This window comes from Molothrus aeneus, chromosome Z (assembly GCF_037042795.1).
Source record: "Molothrus aeneus isolate 106 chromosome Z, BPBGC_Maene_1.0, whole genome shotgun sequence".
Lineage (NCBI taxonomy): Eukaryota > Metazoa > Chordata > Aves > Passeriformes > Icteridae > Molothrus > Molothrus aeneus.
In genome coordinates, this window is record NC_089680.1 from 50729574 (window position 1) to 50751553 (window position 21980).

At 38.1% G+C, this 21980-nt stretch overlaps 1 protein-coding gene across 1 annotated transcript in view; it reads left to right on the forward strand.

Annotated features, from left to right (window-relative positions):
* SLC44A1 (solute carrier family 44 member 1) overlaps positions 1-21980 on the forward strand; it is a 71097-nt gene that overhangs the window by 35113 nt on the left and 14004 nt on the right. Inside the window, exons 5-9 of the mRNA XM_066569056.1 lie at positions 11350-11443; positions 16263-16432; positions 18228-18317; positions 20447-20574; positions 21607-21793. Coding sequence (XP_066425153.1) covers positions 11350-11443; positions 16263-16432; positions 18228-18317; positions 20447-20574; positions 21607-21793 — 669 coding nt within the window. The remainder of the gene's footprint in view (positions 1-11349; positions 11444-16262; positions 16433-18227; positions 18318-20446; positions 20575-21606; positions 21794-21980) is intronic.

Sequence of the window (21980 nt, forward strand, 5' to 3'; positions counted from 1 at the left end):
ATTCTTAAAGGAATTACGGCTTAAGAACCAAACCTTCCTCAACCCAAAGAAATCACTTATTGTGCCTCAGCTGCCCGTCAAGCAGTGGTGTGGTAAGTTCAACTAAATGTGGTTTTTAATCTAAACATCTTTATCAAGAGCTGTAACATGTAAAGCATACTAAAACATCTTTGTATTGACTAGTGATTTTATCAATACCACATATGAATTTGCAGCTAGCTTAGCATTTATAGTATTTTTACTAAAGTGAGGCATGCACTTGATTGCCTCAACACAAAAGAACAGGACTACCAATCCCAAAGATTCAGAACACGTATGGCAGAGCTCATACGTTTGTTGTGCAGTTCTGCAAGTGAGATTATAAATAAGCATTTAGGGCAGGGAAAATGCTTGCTTGAAGCAAGAAGACCATTTCATGATAAAGCAGCTTTTTAGCTTTCTGAATCCGTAATGATGCACTTGTTCTTCTGCTGTAATTTGGGAAAAGGAGCTGATTTGGTGAATAACACAGCACTATTTCAGGGCAATAACTTCACTCCCACCCCTACCTCACTTGGCCTCTCACAGTCAGTTTCTGAATTTGCAGTAACTTCCCATCAAGAAAGAGAAAAAGCCCATCCCTTGCAAAGCCAAGCTGATTTTAAGAAAACAAGAAAGCATGTACCTTTAATCTCTTCGCAATTATTCACACCCAGAAAACTGGAACCTTTTACAAGAGGAGGAAAAAGGGAAAGAGAAAGCTGGGCACTTGCCCACTCAGATCTTGACTTGTACAGAGATGCAAGCTGTAAAATACAGAAATATTCTGGAGCAACTCCTGAAAGTGGCACAGGAAGATGCAGTGTTACCTGAGAAATGTTGCAATGCTGTTCTTAAACAGCCATGCTAGTACTTGAGTTTGTAGAGCTAACAGTTGGACACAACTGAGAATGTTATATGTTGTGAACTGACTGCTGTTGCTCTCCCCAGGATTTTCTCACCCAGTAGAACACCTCAGGCACAGAGTACTTGTGGTTCAATGTTCTTGTTGGTCTTTGCCCTTAAAAAATTACATATTTTGAGTAGTGTGACTGAAAGCTGTCTTTCCCAGAAACCAAATTGATGCTTCAAAACTTGATGTCCATGAAATACTGCATTGATGTTTTCAAGGACTTGCTAAAGCATTTTGAAATGTCCTTGAAGATATAATTAATGTGTGACTGTGCCAAATGAATAATGAAGTGTCATTATTAAAAAGAAACACTAGACAGGTGGCTATAATTTCCATTGTGTTTAATTCAGTGATAACTATAGTGTCTACTCAGTGTGGGAACTACTATTCCTATTTGTTGTTTTAATAACTGGATGCATATTTAAGAACCTAAAATTAAATTCTTATTTTGTGGCATTGTGGCAGGCATCTCTGTTGTCAGAATTCTGTAGCTAGACCAGTCTAGTGGTCTGTGTGCACACAGAGCCAGAGGAATGCTTCATTAAATTTGCTATAGAGACTGACCTGAAATAGATCAATAAAGGAAATCAGTCTGCTAAATCAGAACAGGTGATATCTCTGAGCTATTAGAAGGAACCACAGAGGAAACAAAAACGATTTTTCTTTTGTCTGAAGATAATGACATATTCATGTGTTCCTGTTGGCACTTGGTTTAGAAATAGCTGTTACGTGGGTCATTGTGAGCTTCTGACATTTTTTGTCTGCTCTTGTTCTCCCTGCCTTTGTTTTCAGTGAAAGTGTGCTGTTTAAAACTTAATCCTTTCCTTGTGATTTTCCCGAAGTATGATGTACTGTGTTAGTTACAGATACCTTATGCTTAAAGCAATTCTGCACCCACAGGTCTTTGGAAACCTGGGTATGTTAATTTTGAGTGTCATTTTTTTATTGACTAGAGTAAAAGTACATTATGAGCAGTTTTGAGATACAGAGTCATCTACTGGTACTCTATCTTGTTATCTGAACTGTTCTTCCTTCAGGTTTGTGTTGTACTGGAAATGTATCCTTTAGTTAGAATTAAATTGTTTCCTCAACAGAGTGTGACAGCATGTGGAGTCCTCCAATAATGCTGTGTTATTGATCACATTAATAAACCATTTGGAAAGGGGAAGAAACAATGAGGTTATAAATCTTGTTGTGACTACTGAATGTAGTCATGTCTGTTGTACCACTGAAATTTACAATTATATGGAAAAACCTAATAAAACCATTTTATTCCATGCTATCAATTGCATGGAATAAAATGTCAAATCAAAAGGAATGTCCCCAGAATGAAGGGGTGGGAACCTATTGTTATGCATGTAGTGTTTTAATTTAAAGTGGTTATTGATACTTGGGGAAAAGATTGTGAAACTACTGAGGATCACAAGAGGATTAAGTTGGAGGCGCAGCATTGTCTGAAAGTGTAATGTTTATGAATTGTGAAGAGGGACTGCATTTTTTGTAAACTCCTGCTATGTTGGCATCATAAAGGCTGTGTTCTAGTCCTTTTTTTACAATTTTTTTTAAACTTGTACACAAACATAAATATGTATATTCTCAGCATATATTCACCTACTGTATATACATATATATTTATATATATAATATATATAATTTTTTTAAATATATATATGTATACATACATACTGACAAGGGAAACAAGGATTATCATTATAAAAGGACCAGTGATTTCCTCTGTCTGTAGAAGAGAAAACTATCAGGAAGAGTAAAGTCATTAAAAGCAGGAATATCTTTGAGAAGGGTGAAAAATTATTGTTCCTTCATCTCATAACCTTAGTAATGTGAAACTAGAGACAAAATGAAATCACTAAGCATCAAAGAGACAGATTTTTTGCACACAAGTTAGGGTTAATTGCCATGAGGATATTTTAAAAACAAAAAAGATGAACTCTTAAAATAATTCTCTTAGAATAGAAAATATTCTATTTGGGTATTTAGTTAGCACTAAAGAATATCCTTAAGTTTTAAGTTGTGCAGAGCTAAAGGTGTGGTAGGAGAAACATCTGCTACTTGACTAGATGGATTCTTAATTTGATTCTAGAGTAACTGGTTTTATTTAGCACTGGAAGAAATACGAGTTGAGGAATAGGTAAATGAATATTTTTCAATTCTCTGTACTGTTAAGAATAGGAAAAAGTGAAGAGTATTGTCTTATTTTTTTAATTACAACTCAAATATATGTATAGATACATGAATTCTGAATCTAGGATTTTCTTTTTTCCACACTCTTATTTGTAACAGCATGTTTTAAGATCTTTCACAGTAGCTCTCTTTGTGGTCTTCAATTCTAGATGCTTTTGAAGACCTAACTAATGAGGTTTTGTGATGGATTTTTCTTGGAATATTCTTGCAGGCATTGGAGAATGCTTACCTTCACTTCAATCCCATATTTATTTATAAAAGCATCTGTAATTTCTCCTGCCCTTTGGTGCTCATTGTTTTAAAGAAGCGGTGATATGTCTCTCTGCAAGAACTAGAGCTAAAGATACATATAAACCTTACTTTTCTTTCTTTAAAACACCTACTGTGCTTCTGGAAGGCAGCAGTGGGTAGAAGAGAATGAAGCTTTTCTTTTTTAAGAACAATTCTGTCATATTAATCTGAGAAGTCCTGACTGCAAAGTAGTCTGTCCTTGCCTTTTTACTTATCTCAAGGCATCACTATTTTGCTAGGGCCCAGAAATCAGATTTAGTTGTCAAGGTTCAGTTCTGCCCTTATTTGGTCTTCTGTCTCTATTCTGCTCAATTTGCAAAAGCCATAGCAGCAATGTTTAGGTATGTTTGTGCAATCCTCTGGTGTTTCTACTTCATCTGATACTTTAGACCCTATTAAAATCTCTGGCTAAGAAGTGGAGTTTGTGTTTTCTCAGTCATTATGTGTCTGCTCTTGGAATATTTTTGTTCTAAAATAGGTAAATAGGAAATTAATACAATCCTAAACTTCTGTGCTTAGTGCTTGTGTTCTGGGTAGAATTACTTCCTATAGTTGTAGATTGGTTAAAATTGCTATTGTCAGGCCTAGCAGTCAAAGAATAAAGAAAGTCTGGTCAACATGATGTGGTTTGTTTCATGGTGATCTGAACCCTTTTCCATTTGACAGGAGTCCATGAAGAGAGTATCATATAATTACTTGCCATAAGCATACTTTTTCTGGGGTCGTGCAGCATTGTTTTCTTACTGACAGAACTCAACAAAGAATAGTAAATACCGCCTTCTGTGGAAGTAGTATTTGGCATCTTACCAGTTCTGTGGTTTTTGGCTCTGGAATTTGCAGCAGCCATATACATGAGACAGTATTTTAAGCTGCCACTTTTCTATGCTGCATTTCTAGTCCATAATAAGCTATGGTAATATCCAATTATTGGTACCGTACCAACTTGTCTCATTGCATGAAGCTTTGAATGGTTAGTATGTTTCAGATTAACAGTTTAGAGCTGATAGAGTTTGACAGATAGATTTCAGGCAAGTTCTGGGGTGAGAAATGTAGAAAAGTGTTAAGAATTTTATCCTTGTGAGAGTCTGGGAGCTTTGTCCTTCCTGAACTCCACCTCTATCAGTATCAATATCATACTTTAGCCTTTATTGCATGGGTTGGTTGGTCAAGCATAATCATCTGTGAGTCATGTATTCACAATGTTAACTAAGTTTTAATTGGTGAACTTAGTCATAAAACACCCAGAAGTCAAGAGTAGAGCTGGGCTGAAAGTCCAGAGTTGAGGAGTTGTGATTTTAACAGTCTCATTGCGGCTAACATTTCTGCACATTTCTGTGTCTATGAGTTTTATTCCTGTGTCAGAGAACTTAATGAATGAATAGGATCTTACTTGTAAAGGGTGGCAATGAAATAAAATACTAAGTTTTTGAACTATAAGCTCTGCTTATCATACGGCTTTTTAGAAGTCAGTTATCATTCACTATAGAATATGCTGAGTTGGGGAGATCCATGAGGGACCCTGAAGTCCACCTTCTGGCCCTGCACAGGATACCCCAAGAGTCATTCCCATGTACATGACATTATTGTCTGAACACTACTTGAACTCTGTCAACCTGGTGCTGTGACCACTTTCCTGGGGAGCCTGTTCCAGTGCCCAACCACCCTCTGGGTGAACCTGACCTAAACCTTCCCTGACACAATTTCAGGCCATTCCCTCAGGTCTTGTCACTGGTCATTGCAGAGAAGAGTCCCTGCTCCTCCTTTTCCCTTCACAAGGAAGTTACAAACTGCGATAAAGTCTCCTCTCAGTCTCCTCCAGGCTGAACCAACCAAGTGACCTCAGCCACTTCTCACAAGCTTCTCCTCAAGTCCCTTCATCATCTCAGTTGCCCTCCTTTGGCCACTCTTCCAGCACTTAGTATCTTTTTTATATTGTGGCATCCAAACCTGCCCCCAGCCCTCGAGATGAGGCTGCCCTCAGTGCAGAGTAGAACAGGACAATCTTCTCTCTTGCCCAGCTGTGATGGTGTGCCTGATGCACCCCAGGACAGAGCTGGCCTTCCTGGCTGCCAGGGCACTGCTGACTTATGTCCAACTTGCCCTTGACAGAGACCTCCGGGTCACTGTCTGCAGCACTGTTCTCCAGGGTCTTATTCCTCAGTCTGTCCATACATCCAGGTTTTTCCTGTCCTAGGTGCAGAATCCAGTATTTGTCTTTCTTAAACTTCATACAGTTGGTAATTTCCCAGCCCTGTCATTTTTTGACTCCTCTCTACAAGGCCTCTGCTTTTAAGGGAGTGAATGTCTCCTCCCAGTTTTGTATCATCAGCAAACTTACTTTGAGCCTTTGAGTCTTGTGTCCAAGTTGTTTATTAAGATGTTCAAGAGCAGAGGATGAGATGAGGATAACACCTGAGGATGGAGCCCTGTGGAACCCCACTAACGACAGGTCACACCAGTCTGATGTCACCTCATTCACTAATGGGGTATGTAACCCTTTGTGCCTGACCCATGAGCCAGCTGCTTACCCATCACATGATGTGTTTATCCAGCTGTGGGCTTGATATTTTCTGCAGAAGGGTCCTCTGAGAGACAGTATCAAAAACTTTACTGTAATCCAAAAAGATTACATCAACTGGCTTCCCATGATCAACCAGTCTGTCCTTGAAGGTAGTCATGTTGGACATGCAGGACTTTGCTCTCGTGAAGCTGTGCTGGCTGTGATGATGGTTGTGATGTCATTCAGGTGTTTTTCAGAACTCCCAGAATAATCTCCATCATTTTACCAGGCACTGAAGTGAGACTGATAGGCCTGTAGTTTCCAGGGTCATCCTTCTTGCCCTTTTTGAACATTGAGACAATCTTAACCAGCTTCCAGTCAGCTGGGAGCTCCCCAGGTATGCAAGACTGTTCAAAAATAATTGAGAGAGGCCTTGCAATGACATCAAACAGCTCTTTGAGTATTCTTTGATGAATGCCATCATAAAGCCAGATAGATACATGAAGATCCAGCTGGAGCAGCAGATCCCACACAAATTTGGGGTCAACTGGAAGTTTATCATTCTCCCTGCCATGGTCCTCCAGCTCTGGGCACTGGGGCCTTCTGGGCTCATCACCAGTGTGAAAGACACATGCAAAGAAATCATTAAACATATCACATGTGTCATGCCATGTAAGTGCGCAATACATACACAATATCAGGCTCAGAATGGAAGCTCATATAAATTACTTTATCAAAACAGTGGTTTGTAGTCTCTCGGGCTGTGCTTTGCCACATGTATGTGAGAAGGGATATGTGGAGCTGCTTGGAGCTCTTTGTAATTTAAAAGAACATACTCCTAAACTCCTAAGGTGACTGTGCTGCTTCTGGTACTGAAGCTATCCCTGTTGTCTCTGCATAGTTTTGTATTTTTCTGCTTAAGTCCTTGACTCTGAATATGAGTCCATGTTTCGAGATATTGAAGTCCTTGTTTTAGTTGCTGTTAATAAGTGTTGATAGATGGGTAGACACTGCTGAACTCCCAGAATGGAATCCAAAACCCCTTGTATGCTTTCCACTACTATAAGTCAGAGAATATAAATGTCATTGGTGTCCTCTGTGGAATGCTCCTCTTATTGGATGACTTAGCAATCTTGCCATTTCTCAAGCTGTAAACTCTTGAATAGTAATGCTGCTCTAGCAGGGGTTTGATGTTGGTTCACAGGAAAGCAAATGCAGGAAGGAAAGCTGTACTGGACCTCTGGTCTCTAAAAGTATTTTTACCTAACCACCTTTGGTTAGTTTGGACCTTCCTGTTTACTGTATTGCTGTGGAAAGCAGAGTGTTATATCTTCTGTGCACTGTGTCTTCTGAGCACACAAGACCTTCAAAAATTTGCCTCTTCATTTAGAAAGAATCTTTGAAGTAAAAGTCCTGGCTTTCTACAGCATCTTTATATATAAACTTGGGGTAAATATAGCTGTTTTCTTTGAGTGCCAGAGATAATGGCTGTTTAGCTCCTTACTAATCCAAGCCTCAGCAAAACAGAAAGGAGACTTCGAAAGACTTCGAAAGTTAGTTTCTGTTCTACAGCTAGGTTGGAAGTTTGTCTTTTGAGGTACTTTGCTCCAGTTATGGCTGAAGTTATATTGTAGTGGCTGGAGCAATTCTATTCATTGAAAAGAAACCATGGAACAGAAATGTTTGTATGTCTCCCTGATATCACTTTGTGTGTGAAACCACTAAATACAGGATTGTGGGGCCAAAGTGTGCACACAGGTCGGGCACACTACTGTGTGCTCACCAATAGCCCAAACACTGATGCCCTGCGTAGTTTATAAGTATTTTTCTTAATGTTACAACATGTTGGGATCTGAAATCCAATCCTTGTAGGACAGTTTGATGTCATTTGCCTAAGGGTTTCTCTAGAAGAAATATGTGCATTGCTGTAGGAAGCAAAGGGTGTATTATATCAGTGATCTTTTAGTTTGTTCTCTGTATCCTGCTCATACTGGTTTTGAAACATTTGAATGATAATAATTTAGGAATAAAAGTAGTATCTTTGGTAAAATAATTATCTCAGCAAGGTGACTCAAATGTTTCCTTCAACTTTTTCTGGCCTTACCAACTTGAACAGCAACACAAAGATTGGCTATGTTAGTCTCTGCTAACCCAGAGTAACTAATATAGAGTGGAAGGTTTGACAAGGCTGTTCATTCTTCTCTCTTGCCCTAGAGAATGTAAATTTTTATTCAGTGATGCACACAGACTCTTTTGTGAAGAAATCAGTTTTCTAAGTGTAAAGTGACATAATTCAAGCACACATTTGAGTTCTAAAGCTCTCTTACACAGTATTAGAGAAGGTTTTTAGAGTATAAATAAATAAATATTTACTGGAATAGTTAGAGTTTCTAATAGTTTGGGACAAAAGGACAAATAATCTCATGGGCGTTATTTCAGCTGTGGGACTGGTAGTTTCTTTAAAGGCAGGATAGTTAAGATCCTTTGTTTGACAAGCTACATGAAAATATTTTTCTGCTTGACTGTGACTAAAGATACGTGCTGTGAGTTAGGCATCTAAAGGGAAAAGATCCAGAGTAGCCCAAAAGCAGTTCCCAGGCAAGACATGGTAATGGCAGCCTAAGTTGTCAGGCATGGCAGGTCCTGCCATGCCTGTTTGCTTCCAGAGGGACTTATCAAGGTGTTTCCATACTGTTTGCTTCCAGAGGGACTTATCAAGGTGTTTCCATTTTGCTCTACAGCCAGGAGTGTACTGGGTTACCTTACAGGTCTTACTTGAATGGCTTGTGACCTGTGTGCACATCAGGGTCTGGCATTTGATTTTGCTTCATTTACACCTGTGATCCAAACAGGTCTTCAGATGCACATTTGTACAAAAAGTTTCCTCTCCTCCCCATAGTAAATCCTGCCCTTTTTCTCTCATGCCTGAACTGCTAGAAGTCAAAAGGAGCATGGGCATCCACAGACCAGCCCTGTCCCTTAGGCTTATTTAGATATGTGGACCTTTTCATAAGATAATTAAAACTGTAGTTCCACTGGTCACTTGGCAGAATGGCCAAGCTGGCCCCAGACACTGTGTCATGAATCTATATACACTTGTCCACATAACACATATCCCTCTTCTTCCTATAGAGCTCTTTATTCTCGCCTTACAATCATAACCAGAGAGTCGTAAGGCTGGAAAACACCCTTAAGATCATCAAGTCCACCACTAAACTATTTACCTAAGCTCCATGTCTCCACATCTTTTAAGTACCTCCATGATGGGGGATCAACTGCTTCCCTGGGCAGCCTGTTCCAATGCTTGACCAACCTTTTGGTGAAAAAATTACTCTTAATACCCAGTCTAAACTTTCCCTGGCACAGCTTGATGCCATTTCCTCTTGCCCTGTGTTTTGTTACTTGGGAAAAGAGGCCAATCCCCACCTGGCTACAGCCTCCTTTCAGAGAGTTGTAGAGAATGATGAGGTCACCCCTGAGCCTCTTTTTTCTCCAGGCTAAACACCCCCAGCTTCCTCAGTCACTCCTCATAGAACTTGTGCTCCAGACCCTTCACCTACTCCATTGCCCTTCTCTGGACACACTCCAGCACCTCAGTGTCTTTCTTGCAGGGAGGCATCCAGACCTGGACAGAGGATATGAGGGGTGGCCGCACCAGTTCCAAGTACAGAGGGGTGATCACTGCCCTCCTCCTGCTGGCCACACTATTGCTGATACAGGCCAGGATGCCATTGGCCTTCTTGGCTGCCTGGGCACAGCTGGCTCAGCTGGCTGTCAACCACATTTATAACTTATCTTTTGACCTATATTCAAGGCAAAATAAAAGTAAATTTTCTTTCTGTTTTTAAGAAAAACCTGTAGATTTAGATGCATTTTAGATACTTCATTTACAACTAAGATCCAAGGAATATTTTTTGTGATATCTGTTTATGTTTATATCATGCCGTGTTTTCCACATTAGCAAGCAGAGGCATAAGGATTCATATTGACAGTATAATTGAAAATGCATTTCAGATGTTTCATCTCCTATCTTCTCTTTGTAGGAGATATACCTTTCTTCAATAGTGCATTTGGTGGTTTGGACTGGCTTCCAAAAAACTACTTTGTAGAAGTGGTACTTAAATAGTGTTCCAGAGACTGCATTAGATAGAGAGCAGCTGAAGCTGCTCTCTGCTCTTTCAGTCTGTGAATAGAAGAGGTCGCTTCATGGAGGTAGAAATGTAGCAATGATAGATAAAATTTCTGCAATTTAAAAATAATATTCTACAAATTCTACAAATAATAGTTCTGTTCAGTGTAATGCAGGCCAAGATAAAGCTGTTTGTCAAAATTCTTGGTTTATTTTGGGTAATAGTGTATATGTATTATCCAGATCCAGCTTGCAGGACTCTATTATACAAAGTATTCCTGAAGAGGGGACTTTAATAATGGAAGGAATTGAATATTTATATTGATGATTAAGATTCAGATAAGTCCTTATTAAGATAAGTCCTTAGTGTACTGCATAGGGGAAAAGGACACTAAAAACTATGTATTAAAAGCCCTTGCACTTGGAAGTAAGCAATCTATTAGGAAAGAAGCTTGGAAGGAAATTAATCTTTTGACAGGCAGCTTATATCATTGGAGGCTTCCTTACCTCTGAATTGCTGATATACCAGGGCTCCAATCTGATTTGGAAGTTTCTGATTTCCTAGAAGCATTGGGTCAGATGTTCAGTGTCTTCATTATAGATAAATTGAAAGAAATCTCACCTAGGTAAGGCACTTCCATTAAGCAAGTGTCAGGTACAAAGGAGAACTTAATTTATGTTTGAATTTTGTTATGGGCAACTTGATCTTTACTATGCCATACCAATTTGTTTATGGAGAGAGTTCAGCTTTTAAGAAGCTTTGGATATGTAATGCAGAGCTGTTATTTCTCAGCCAACTTCCCAACTTTTTCAGTTCAGGTTATTTTTGTTTCTGTCCATTAAATCTATAGACAAGTTGTATTTTGAATACACACGCACAAAAAACTCCTGCAAACACAGGAATATTTTCTTTCTATCATAAATGTTATGTTATGCAATGTTCATGCATTAAAAATGATCAAGAAAAACATGGTGGAATAGTAGGGGGAGGGGGGCTTCACAGTATTTTGTGTCCTCTTTTACACTACATTGTGAATTAGTGTTCTCCGTTCAAATACTCAAACTTTGGAAAACCCAAAGCTAGATGGAGAGCGTCATTGTATTTTACTGACAGCTGTGTTGGGCTTGATTTACCGCATTACCGCATTACAGGAGGAACTATAGGCAAAGCTTTGTGGTAATGACATGAGGAGGTGCAGAATTAGCACCTGTATCAGTTTTAATGCTGTTTGCAAAGAATATTAGTGGTTTTTTAAATTTGTTTTCTGTACCAATATTTTTTTTACTTTTCAACAGGATCCACTCTGTGTAGCTATGAACTACAGCCATCAGAATACACAACAGACCCAAGGGCTGCCAAGTTATGTCCTAAATATCCTGTTCCAGAGAGGTAATATGATCAAGTTGTCTGATTTGGGGTGGAGGGAGCAGAGATTTGTTTTGATCATGAAAAGTTCTTTAGAAAATACCAACACATGTTCACTCTTACCAGATAGATGTTTTAGTGTATTATTGTATATATTTCTAAAATTCAATTTTTAAAAGGTAGTGAAAATAATAGTCAAAGAAAAACCAAAATTATCTATGTATGTGTTACTGAAACTATTTAATTATCTTCGAATTCTCTTGTCTCATGTGACTGACACTCTTCTAAGTATCAGCTGTTGTACTGCCTTTCACCCTATCTATAGCCAACTGCCTATCAGCAATGCAGATCTGAGACAATCATGGAACATTTTTAATCTTTGGGAGAAAAAAATATGTAGGGATGCACAGCTCTCTGCAGCATTCACTTCTTATACCTTACCTCAGCCAGTCAGATAGATGCAAATTGCTTCAGTTTTTACTCTTTCAGTCTGCAAATAACCAATATAAGGATAGTTCAATACCAAAAAGAGGGCTGTATTTTATTAACAGATCATTTTGAGGTTTATTTTTTTAAGTGTTACATTAGACTGCTGTTTGTGAAATAGGATTGGAAAGTTCATAGCTTCATGAACTCTTGTAGCTGTGCTGCCTAGACCTGCGGAGATGAGCATTGCTGAGAAAAGAAGTGATGTGTTAGTGTTGTTCGCAGCCTTATGTCAGTAATTGCACTAACTCAAGAAGAACCATGTTATGTTTTCTCAAAATTTAGCTTCTCAAATATACTCAGTAGTGAGTGATAACTGCAGAGTCTTTTCTTATGCATAGTTTTCTGTTACATTTTTGTACTAACAAACTTGTTCTATATTTGTTCTAACAAACTTGTTCTACAAACAAGTTCTACAAACTCTGATTTCAAGTCTTTCTTGTATACGTGGTAGCCTCTCCACTGAATCTTTTTTTTTAATATTATAGTGACAAATAGTGGCAGCTGGAATATTAGCTTTTTTAAAAAATTTCCCAATATAGATTTATATTCCAGCTAGCCAGCTGTTACTCCTATAATACAAAAACAAATGAAAACTTCAGTGCCAGCTTGCATACTGAAAAGGCTTGTTAGTTTTAATTTTTTGCTAGAATTATATTGACTTCTCATAGTGTGTTCTAACATCATTCAGTCTCAATAAATATAGCTTAGTAAGAAAATAGGATAGAATAATGTATCAGAGCTCTAATGATGTTATGTAAATTCCTCATAAAAATGACCTCATGTTATTTTAAATAAACTATTGTGTAGGTGTAGTATTTTCCCTTTTTGATATGGATACGTTTGAGCATTTTTGAGATTGAAAAGTATGAACTTAATGCCCTAAGGCAAAAAAGGCCAACATTGTATCTGTAAACAACTGGTTTTCAGGTTTTTATAGTTAAATTATTTGAGTAAGTGTAATTTGAAGGAGAAATCTAATCCTGTTGAGACAATCAAATGAAAACCCAACATCTTATAGACTGAGGCATTCAGGAAGAACTTACCTAACAGTCACATTTGATCTTTGTCATGGTTTAATGCCATCCAGCAACCCAGACCCCCATAGACACTTGCTCATTTCCCCATGAGCAGGACTGGGGAGAGAACTGGAAGGGTAAAAGGTAAAAAGCTTGTGGGTTGATATAAAGATGGTTTAATAAGGGAAGGAAAGCTGCACACACAAGCAAAGCAAAACAAGGAATTAATTAATCACTTCCCATGGGCAGGCAGGTGTTCAGCCATTCCAGGAGAGCAGGGCCCCATCACATGCAACGGTTAGTTGGGAAGACAAACCATCACTTCAAAAATTCCTCTTCTTTCCCCCTGTTTATATCCTGCAGATGATGCCATGTTTGGATGTTTGGAATATCCCTTTGGTCAGTTTGGGTCACCTGTCCTGGCTGTGTCTCCTCCCAGCCTCCCATACACTCACGATGTCCCTGCTAGCATCGCAGTGAAAAAGCACAAAAGGCCTTGGCTGTGTGTAAGCCCTGCTCAGCAATAACAAAAATATCTCTCCATTATCAACCCTGTGTTCAACACAAATCCAAAACAAGCTCCATACCAGCCACTGTGAAGGAAATTAACCCTACCCCAGGTGAAACCAGTGCAATCTGTCAAGGCTTATGAACCCTCTGATTCCCATTAGTTCCATGGGATGGAGATAGCATATGGTGTGAAGATTGTCCCTTGATGTTTTCTGTTTGATGACCAGGCTTCTTCACAGCCTTCAGCTGAGGCTGTCAATGGACTCTTACCATCCATCTTCAAGGTATTATGTCCAACTTCGACAGAATAGTACAGTCTAGCAGTGCAGTCAGCAATATGTATTTCTTCCACACCCAGCCTAGATCAGCTTCTGTAGGCATGACTGCAGAATGAGGACCCTGGAGGAAAACCTGTCCAGTTCCCTGCAGCATTTATCTATAAATCAGCTGTGCTGAGCTGTGCCAAGAGACTGCCCTGTAGAGGTTATAAAGAGCAGCTAGCAGTGTTATTCCAATTGTAATCCCCCTCCTCTCGCACAGGTTGCTGTACTACCCCTGTACATACACAGGGGTAATAGCAAGAGGAAAAAATTCTTTGCAATCTAATACTTGCAATCTAATCTCCTGACTTCATTTGAATAATGCTTTAAAAGTACAGCTGCTGAGACCATCATCTACTGGCTTCAACTCTATTCGTTCTTGTTTATGATTAAGCATCATGTTGTTATTCTTAGAAATATTTCCTTTTCAGTAGGTAATATAGCAAGATATAATCAAGAGTTCATATAAAATAGCACAGGTCATAGAGAATAGATCTATTATTGTGTTTTTTATTGGGACATTTTACCTCACCTACTCATTCAGTCAGAACCACTGGAGCAGAAGCAGAACTCAAAAGTGGATTCTCAGGAGTCCCATTTACTCAAGAAAGCTTGTAGGAACTACTAACCTATCTTTTTTTATTAATTAAAACAAACTTAGCAATTAATTACTGCACATGAAAATAGTTAACTTAAAATAGTGAAATTGCTTTAGGTTAAGAGATATTAGATGACTAATATAAACTCTGATGCAAAAAGCATGTTTTCTTTCATTGGGATATATTTTGGAAGAATACTTTAATCCCATTAGTTCCCTTTTCAAAGTGAATATTTTTGTATTTGGATGCACAAATAACATTATTTTGCCTACTCCCACCTCAAAATTTGGGCTTTGTTGCTGGTAGCGACAACTTACAAATGCTCTAAGTTTTCTGGAAAGTTGTAGCAGTTAACAATTAAATAAACCTCTCAAGTGTCAGTCTTTTTCACTGCTATGGCATATAATAAACAGCCATATTCCAAAATAGGTTATGTTTTAAGAAGCTAAGAGGATACATGGGCTGCCTTTTAAGTAGGGCAGCCATCATTATGGGTTTGTTTTTTAATAACTGTGACTAATGCACAATTACTTTGCTGTGCTTAACTGCTGTGTTCATTCCTACCCAAAAGAAGACCATCAATATGAGCATCTCCAAATGCGTTTACCTACTCAGCACAGTAATCCTATAAAATTTGCAATCATCAGTGACTTTAAACAAAAACCTAGGATTAACTAATTAATTACCTAGAAATGGCAGGTGATCATAATTTCTCCCAATTTCCTTACAGAATACTTACACTTTAATGATTTTCAGTGTGTCATCCTTTTTCCCCAGAAAAACAATAGATGGGAAATATGTGCCTAAGGCAGCTGATTTATTCCCTACGTGTTTAAAATGGCGGCTAGAATTTTGGAAAGACATAGCTTTAAAAATAGTTCTTGAGGACAGAAAATGGTTGATTTAAAGGTCATTGCAGAAATGGGGAAACTGCAAAAGATTATATTCATTGCTGGTATAGTCCCAAAATTTTTCAAGTAAGGAAGATTGGGCAGGTAAAACAATAGAAAAGATTTTTTTTTTTCATTGGATCTAATTACAGGAAGGAACATGTAATTCATGTCTGAAATGTAATTGGGAATTGATCAAATGATGTAATAGGCTACTTTGAGATCTGATATAGTTTATGACCAAGGCAGATGGCTACTAAATGGGAGACATTTAGAAAACAAAATTACCCACTTTTAAAGGAAAGTTTTTGCTCTCTTGTGTCTTTCTCTTGATAGCAGGTTTTTCATAGCATTCTGCAAAGTTTAGTGCATAGTCTCAATAGTTTTTTGTGAGGGCCTTCCAAAACAGTTCAAAACAATAGAGGCATCCTGGCATGTTTTGCATAGTTCTAACAAAGTTAATGAATATAAACACTGTGATTGTAATATTCAATACAAGAACTAGCTTGGTATGGGGAAAGACTAGGAATAAATGCATTCATTTTGCTTGGCAGCAGTTGTGAATGCTGATGTCCTTTACTACAAAATATATACTCTCAAGAAGAGTATTGTTATTCTGCAATTTCTTTTGCTGCAAGTATGGACCAGTATTCCATTTTAAAATGAGTGAAAGGCATTGTTTCAGCTGCTGGTTCACCACCTGACACTTGAAAGAAAGACATTTAAGTGGAAATAGGAACATATACTTTCTGCGCCTTGTCATTTAAGGGTGGGAGGGTAATAATATCCTATTGGAATGTACATTCCAGCCTCATAGGGTTGTTTGTAAGAACTGCATCACTTTTCATTATGATCATCCTCATTTCAGCAGCACTTGTGCATTCAACACATGGTTTCTGGTTATGATGTTATAAGGGTAGAATGATTGCATCTATTCACCTTTCATTTGTGTGTTGATGTGGCATTTATATTAAGTAGGAGTAATTTTTTTTTCTGATTTTTTTTTCTTGTGTCACCAGTGCACCTATTCCATTCTTCCATCGCTGTGCTCCTGTGAACATTTCCTGCTATGCCAAGTTTGCAGAGGCCCTGATCACCTTTGTCAGTGACAGTAGTGTCTTACACAGGCTGATTAGTGGAGTTATGACCAGCAAAGAGATTATAATGGGACTTTGCTTGTTATCACTAGGTAATTGTTTTTCTCATTACTAGCTATTTCTTAGTGTACTCCATTAGGAGGTTGCTAACACACTCTAACCACATTATGAGCAAAAACCCTGTATAATAGCAACAATCACTTAGAAAATTATTCAGAATGCTTTTTAAAAATTTTATTTGGGAGCTGGGTAACTTATTCATAAGTAATATACTGGTTTTGTTTCTCTTGTTTCTATGAGATAGAGGATGCGTGGCCGTTAATTAGCCAACATTAATTTCGATATAGTTAAGAGAACATCTGTCTTTTCTTAATTTTTTTATAGTATTCCCGTTTCCCATTTGTAGTAGTCATCTTCTACCAACTCAAGTCCAAATAAACCCTTTCCAAATCAAAAGGACAGGTTGAGAAATGCAAAGTAGTACACTCTGGTTGGATGTAGGGGATTTAATTTGTTTCATTTAACATACTTGCACAAAGATATGAGAACTTTAAGAGTGAAAACAAGAAAATCAGGTGCCCATTTGTTGCACTGTATGTTACCTCCTTCTTCCCCTTCCTTCAAAATTAAAAGCTTCAGGTCTTTGAAAATCTCAGCCTTTTCTGAAGAGCTGGAAATTCCCAACAGTACAGAGGTGCTGAATTTTTTCTATAGCTGCGAGATGCCTCTAGCCTATCAAGTGACACTTTGCGCTGCACTGAAGAGCTGCTTTAACAAAGTCATCTTGTTTGAGGTGGAATGTTGCCCACCAAATAAATTGCTTTCCTAGTGAGTCTATTTTACTCATACAAAGTATAAAATCTGAAATCCTAAAATGGGAGTATCATGATATTAGCTATGCATATGAGGGTGTATTACTTAGAAAGAAACACTGCAAAGCTGTATCAGGTATAGGGATCCTTTGTTTTCTGTTTCCTTTTGTGGTTAAAAAAAGGGTGGGGGAGAAGGAAGGGAAAAGGAAAGGAAAAAGAAGAGGATGCTAGATACGATTAACTCCCTCTACATACACACAAAAGACCACTGTGTATTTTTTTCAACTGTAGCTTGAAAGCTGTTTATTTTTACATCTTGACAACTTCAGTATTTGGTAATGATGGTAGAAAACTGTTCGAAATCTAAAAGCTAGTGGCTGATTCACAGTCCTACTGTTCAGTTAGAGTCAGAAGTTAGTACAGAATTTACATATAGTTAATTTAAAAATATTTTTTTTAATTTCGTAGTTAAACAGAAATTTTTTGTTTTAAAACAGTGGGTTAGACTGTGATTCAAAAAGCCAGATTCCAGTGGCTTGCATGTAACTGCTGAACACAAACATGTGTATGTTAAAATACAAATATGTACTTGTACACACCACTCACTTAGCCTTAGCTGCTGTATAGTTTTTTACTTATGACTGGCATGACATTTCAGAATACACAGATATCATATTAACTGCACTGGTTTGACATGTGTATTTGAGTACAGACTCTGCCCTGGTCCTCAGGAGGTGTGCTCATGTTACCAGACTCAAAGTACTGTCATGCCTTGCTATCTGTTTGGTCATTGTCCAAGTACATCTCTGTCTGTATGCATGCATTATGTCTTGTGTTTGATGTACCGTGTAAATGTATTTATGCTCTCTTTGTTTTAATCAACATTATCAAAGCAGAAGTTGTAGAGGTGCCTAATTTTCTTAACTATCTATTCGGTGAGTTTGTAAGCCTCAAAAAAGAAATCTGCTGTAAAAATTCTATTGGAAGACAGTTTTCTTAGTACAGTGGGAAAATTAGGAAGGCTATATATACTCGAAGTAATTAGTCTGCTTATTTTATTTGTCTTCTTTTGCAGTGTTGTCCATGATTTTGATGGTTATAATAAGGTACATTTCAAGAGTACTTGTCTGGATTTTAACAATTCTTGTCATTCTGGGATCGCTTGGTAAGTCTTGTTTGTTTCCCACTTTGACGGCCCAATTCTAATCCTTGTGCTCCATTTCCTCAGCCCAGCTACAATCCACACACATCTTGGATCGTGCATTTCCCTTCAGCCTTTTTTTTGAGTCCCTTTCCAGATGCACATCCAAAATGCCACCTTAGTAATTGCAGATCTCTCTAAGAGAGTACATTGCTCCTTGGATATTTGCACACCCTGCTTGGCAGTCAGTCTTCATGTCAGCCTAGCTCACTAGAGCCCACAGGTGACAGTGCAGGAGATTCCTCACAGCACTTGTAACGCAACCCTAAATGTTGCCTACTTCTTTACCTGCCTTCCAAACAGGTCAGCAAGGCAGCTAAGCCTGGGTGTGTCTGGTGGTACTCCCATGCCTCAGCTGGTGCATGAAGAAATCAAAGGGCAACTCTTGCTCATGCAGCTGAATATATTTACAAGTCTGACATGCTCATCAGCCCTTCAGTTCTTTGAGTAGCTCTTTAAGACCTGTTCTTGAAGAGAGGAAGTAAAGGTGCTTCTCCAGCAATTCTAATTAAATTATTGTATTTCTGTATGACTCAGGAACACCTGCATGACCCAGATCATATGTGAAATGCCACCAGGCAAGCTATCTTGGAAATGACCAAAGGTTGTCTCTTCCAAAATGATGTAGCTTGTGTGAAAATAGCCTTATTTTGTCACACTAGCTTTTAAACTCATAAAACAAAAGTTTTCTACACTTATTACTGAGTAGCTAAGCCAAAATGTCTGGGCAGATGACTGCACAGAAAGAAAAAAATAGAATAATCACATTAGGAAGCACTAATGATTTAATTCTCGTAATTCAAGACTGCAATGGATGGAAAAAATCAGCAGACCATCTATATTTTTCAGGATCACTTTGGTTTTCTGATTAATGGCCTCACAATCTATGACCAGGGAAAAGGAAAAATATGGAGGTTTTTTTCATTTATATTTTCTTTAGTAGCTGAGCAACCATGTTGAGTGAAACAGTTGAATAACTTATCTTACTGCCATCTCTTACTAGGTTCTAAAAAGTTTCATCCATTATAATAATGGATTGAATAAAACCCCATCTTTTATGACACATACTGCTTCTTCTGTCTTGACTTTTTGTTTAGGAGGTGTCAAAATAGCATTCTTCATTTTAGACCTAAACAAAGTATGTTCAGCAAAAGCATGGCAATCACAGAATCACAGAATGGGTGAAGTTGGAAGGGACCACAGAGGCTCATCTGGTCCAACCTCCCTACTCAGCTTTATGCATTTGATTCAGAAATACCAGCAGAACAGAGAAGGACAATTATAAGAGAAAAGAAATGTACCAGAGAGGAGAGGTTATCTCCCTGAGGGCCTGGAGATCTGTGTTCAAGCGAAGTTCTACCTTGGAAAAGCAGCTAGAACAGGAGAATTTTTTTCTGGCCATAAGGCGAGGATTAACATAACAGGGGTGAGAAGATAATACCTCACATTGTATTTGCCTCCTGTGCCTTTTACTAATGTTTTTTCTAGTGTCCAAGACATTGTCTGAGGCATGTTTAGCTACATATCATTCAGGTGCTGTTTCCAGCATCAGGCTGATGCTTGTTGTTTATAGTCTTCCCAGGAACAGTAGACTCCTTGTTTTGTTGTTATTTCACATCCTTATCGAAAGGTCTGTCTCTGTTTTTCCTCCTAAATTCTTACTCCCTGCATTATTGCACACACCCATACATTCATACATACAGCCTACCACAGAACTATTTATTCTTCCTTTTGTTCTTTTATTACCTGTCTAGTGGGAGCTGTGCTGTTCACTGTTAGGGCTTTCCATGAAGTAGTTCTTCAATGCAGTTTACCCTAAAACACAGCGTCAAGGTTCTGCAAGTCTCTTAGGTGGTCATAGTATGGTGAGACTGTGAAAAGAATATATTCACTTGAGAAGAAGGCAACAGAGGAGAACTAGGTACTTCACCCTCCTCTCAAGTTCCTGTTGGGTTGAGCATCAGTGCTTTTGAGTATTCAGTACCAGACTAGACTTAAAAGGAAAGAACTGCTTTATTTCTCTGGAACTAGGTGGTATGTATCACACAGAGGATTAATTTATTTATCCTTCTTGTTTTCTCACTAAAACATAGGTGGTACTGGAGTCTTGTGGTGGCTCTATGCTAAACAACGAATGTCTGCTGGTGCTCTTGAGACCCAAATAGCCAAAGACAATCTTCAGGCTCTCTTGATCTATGCCATTGCAGCTACAGTCTTCACGGTATGCTTTGCTAATGATGGTATTATTTTCTGCTCTTGTCTTCCTGTTAATCTCTATTTTTTATTCAGGTGAAAGCATTGTATTGCACACATTTTGGAACAGTTTATTTCTGCCACAATTTCTGTTGAAGTGATTTTCTTTCATTGTGTTATTTTTTTAACTTTTAGGAATTGTTCTCTAACACCTGATTATGAGTCAGGGGAGACTTTCTAGGAGCTGTTCTCTATTATCTGATTTTAAGTCAGGAGAGACTTTCTAAGCCTGCAGCTACTTTCATCTACTGTAAAATATCCACAGGGACTTCCAAGAATAGGTATGATACTGGACTGCCAATCCAAAGAGATTTTTCTTAGGTTCTCAGTTCAGAGGTACTTAGTCATTTCAGTGTATTTAAAAGTCCTTAGCCTACTTCTGAAAGAAGTTGTTCTTATATAATTTTGAATTGAAATACTAACACCATTTTAACCAATTTATCTTCTTTGGGCCTTGCTGTTAATTTCAGTCGCTGAATTTACTATCAGAAACTGACAATGTTTGACTAACTTCACAGGAATTGTAGACTCCCTCTTCTGTTCTTGTTTCTTCACATCCTAATCCAAAAGTTCCTCTCTGTTCCCTCTCCTAGATTCTCACTCCTATATTATACACATATATACGTTAATCCTATAAGACCACCACGCCATGGTCAGATATAAATTTTGAATTACCTTTCTTAAAGGTAATTAAAGGTTAAAACTGGCTGATTTCACTGCTTTGTAACACATAATTGAGGATAGAACCTGGTCTTGTCTCATCAGCTTAAAGCTATGATGATTCCAAATACATACTTATGAGAATGGAATTCACCAAAAGTATAATTTGGAAAATAATTTATTACCAGAAGAAGCTGATAGAGGTTTTACATTTTGATCTTGTGATTTTATAGATAGAGTATGTGTTAATTTAGTGTGTTTGAATATCCTAGCTGTGTGAAAGAGTATCTTGATTCTGTTTCAGTACTCTAAAATGTGATTTGGAAACTTCCCCTTCCAGGTTATCTTGTTCTTGATCATGTTAATTATGCGCAAAAGAGTAGCTCTCACCATTGCCTTGTTCCACGTGGCTGGCAAGGTCTTCATTCACCTGCCACTGTTAGTCTTCCAGCCATTTTGGACATTCTTTGTGCTTATCCTCTTCTGGACATACTGGATCACTGTCTTGCTTTTTCTTGGTACTACAGGTAAGCAGTCACTTACTTTAAATAATTTTCATTTCATTGTTGTATGATTTGTAGCAGAGTTGGCGAAAAAGCCTGTGGGAATCTCAAAGAAAAAAGCCCACTTGTTGTGCTTCTATTCCTGTCTGCTTCACTGCCTTCAGGTTATTGTGCATTTGAGTCTTAATTCCCAGCATGGTACTTTGTGTGT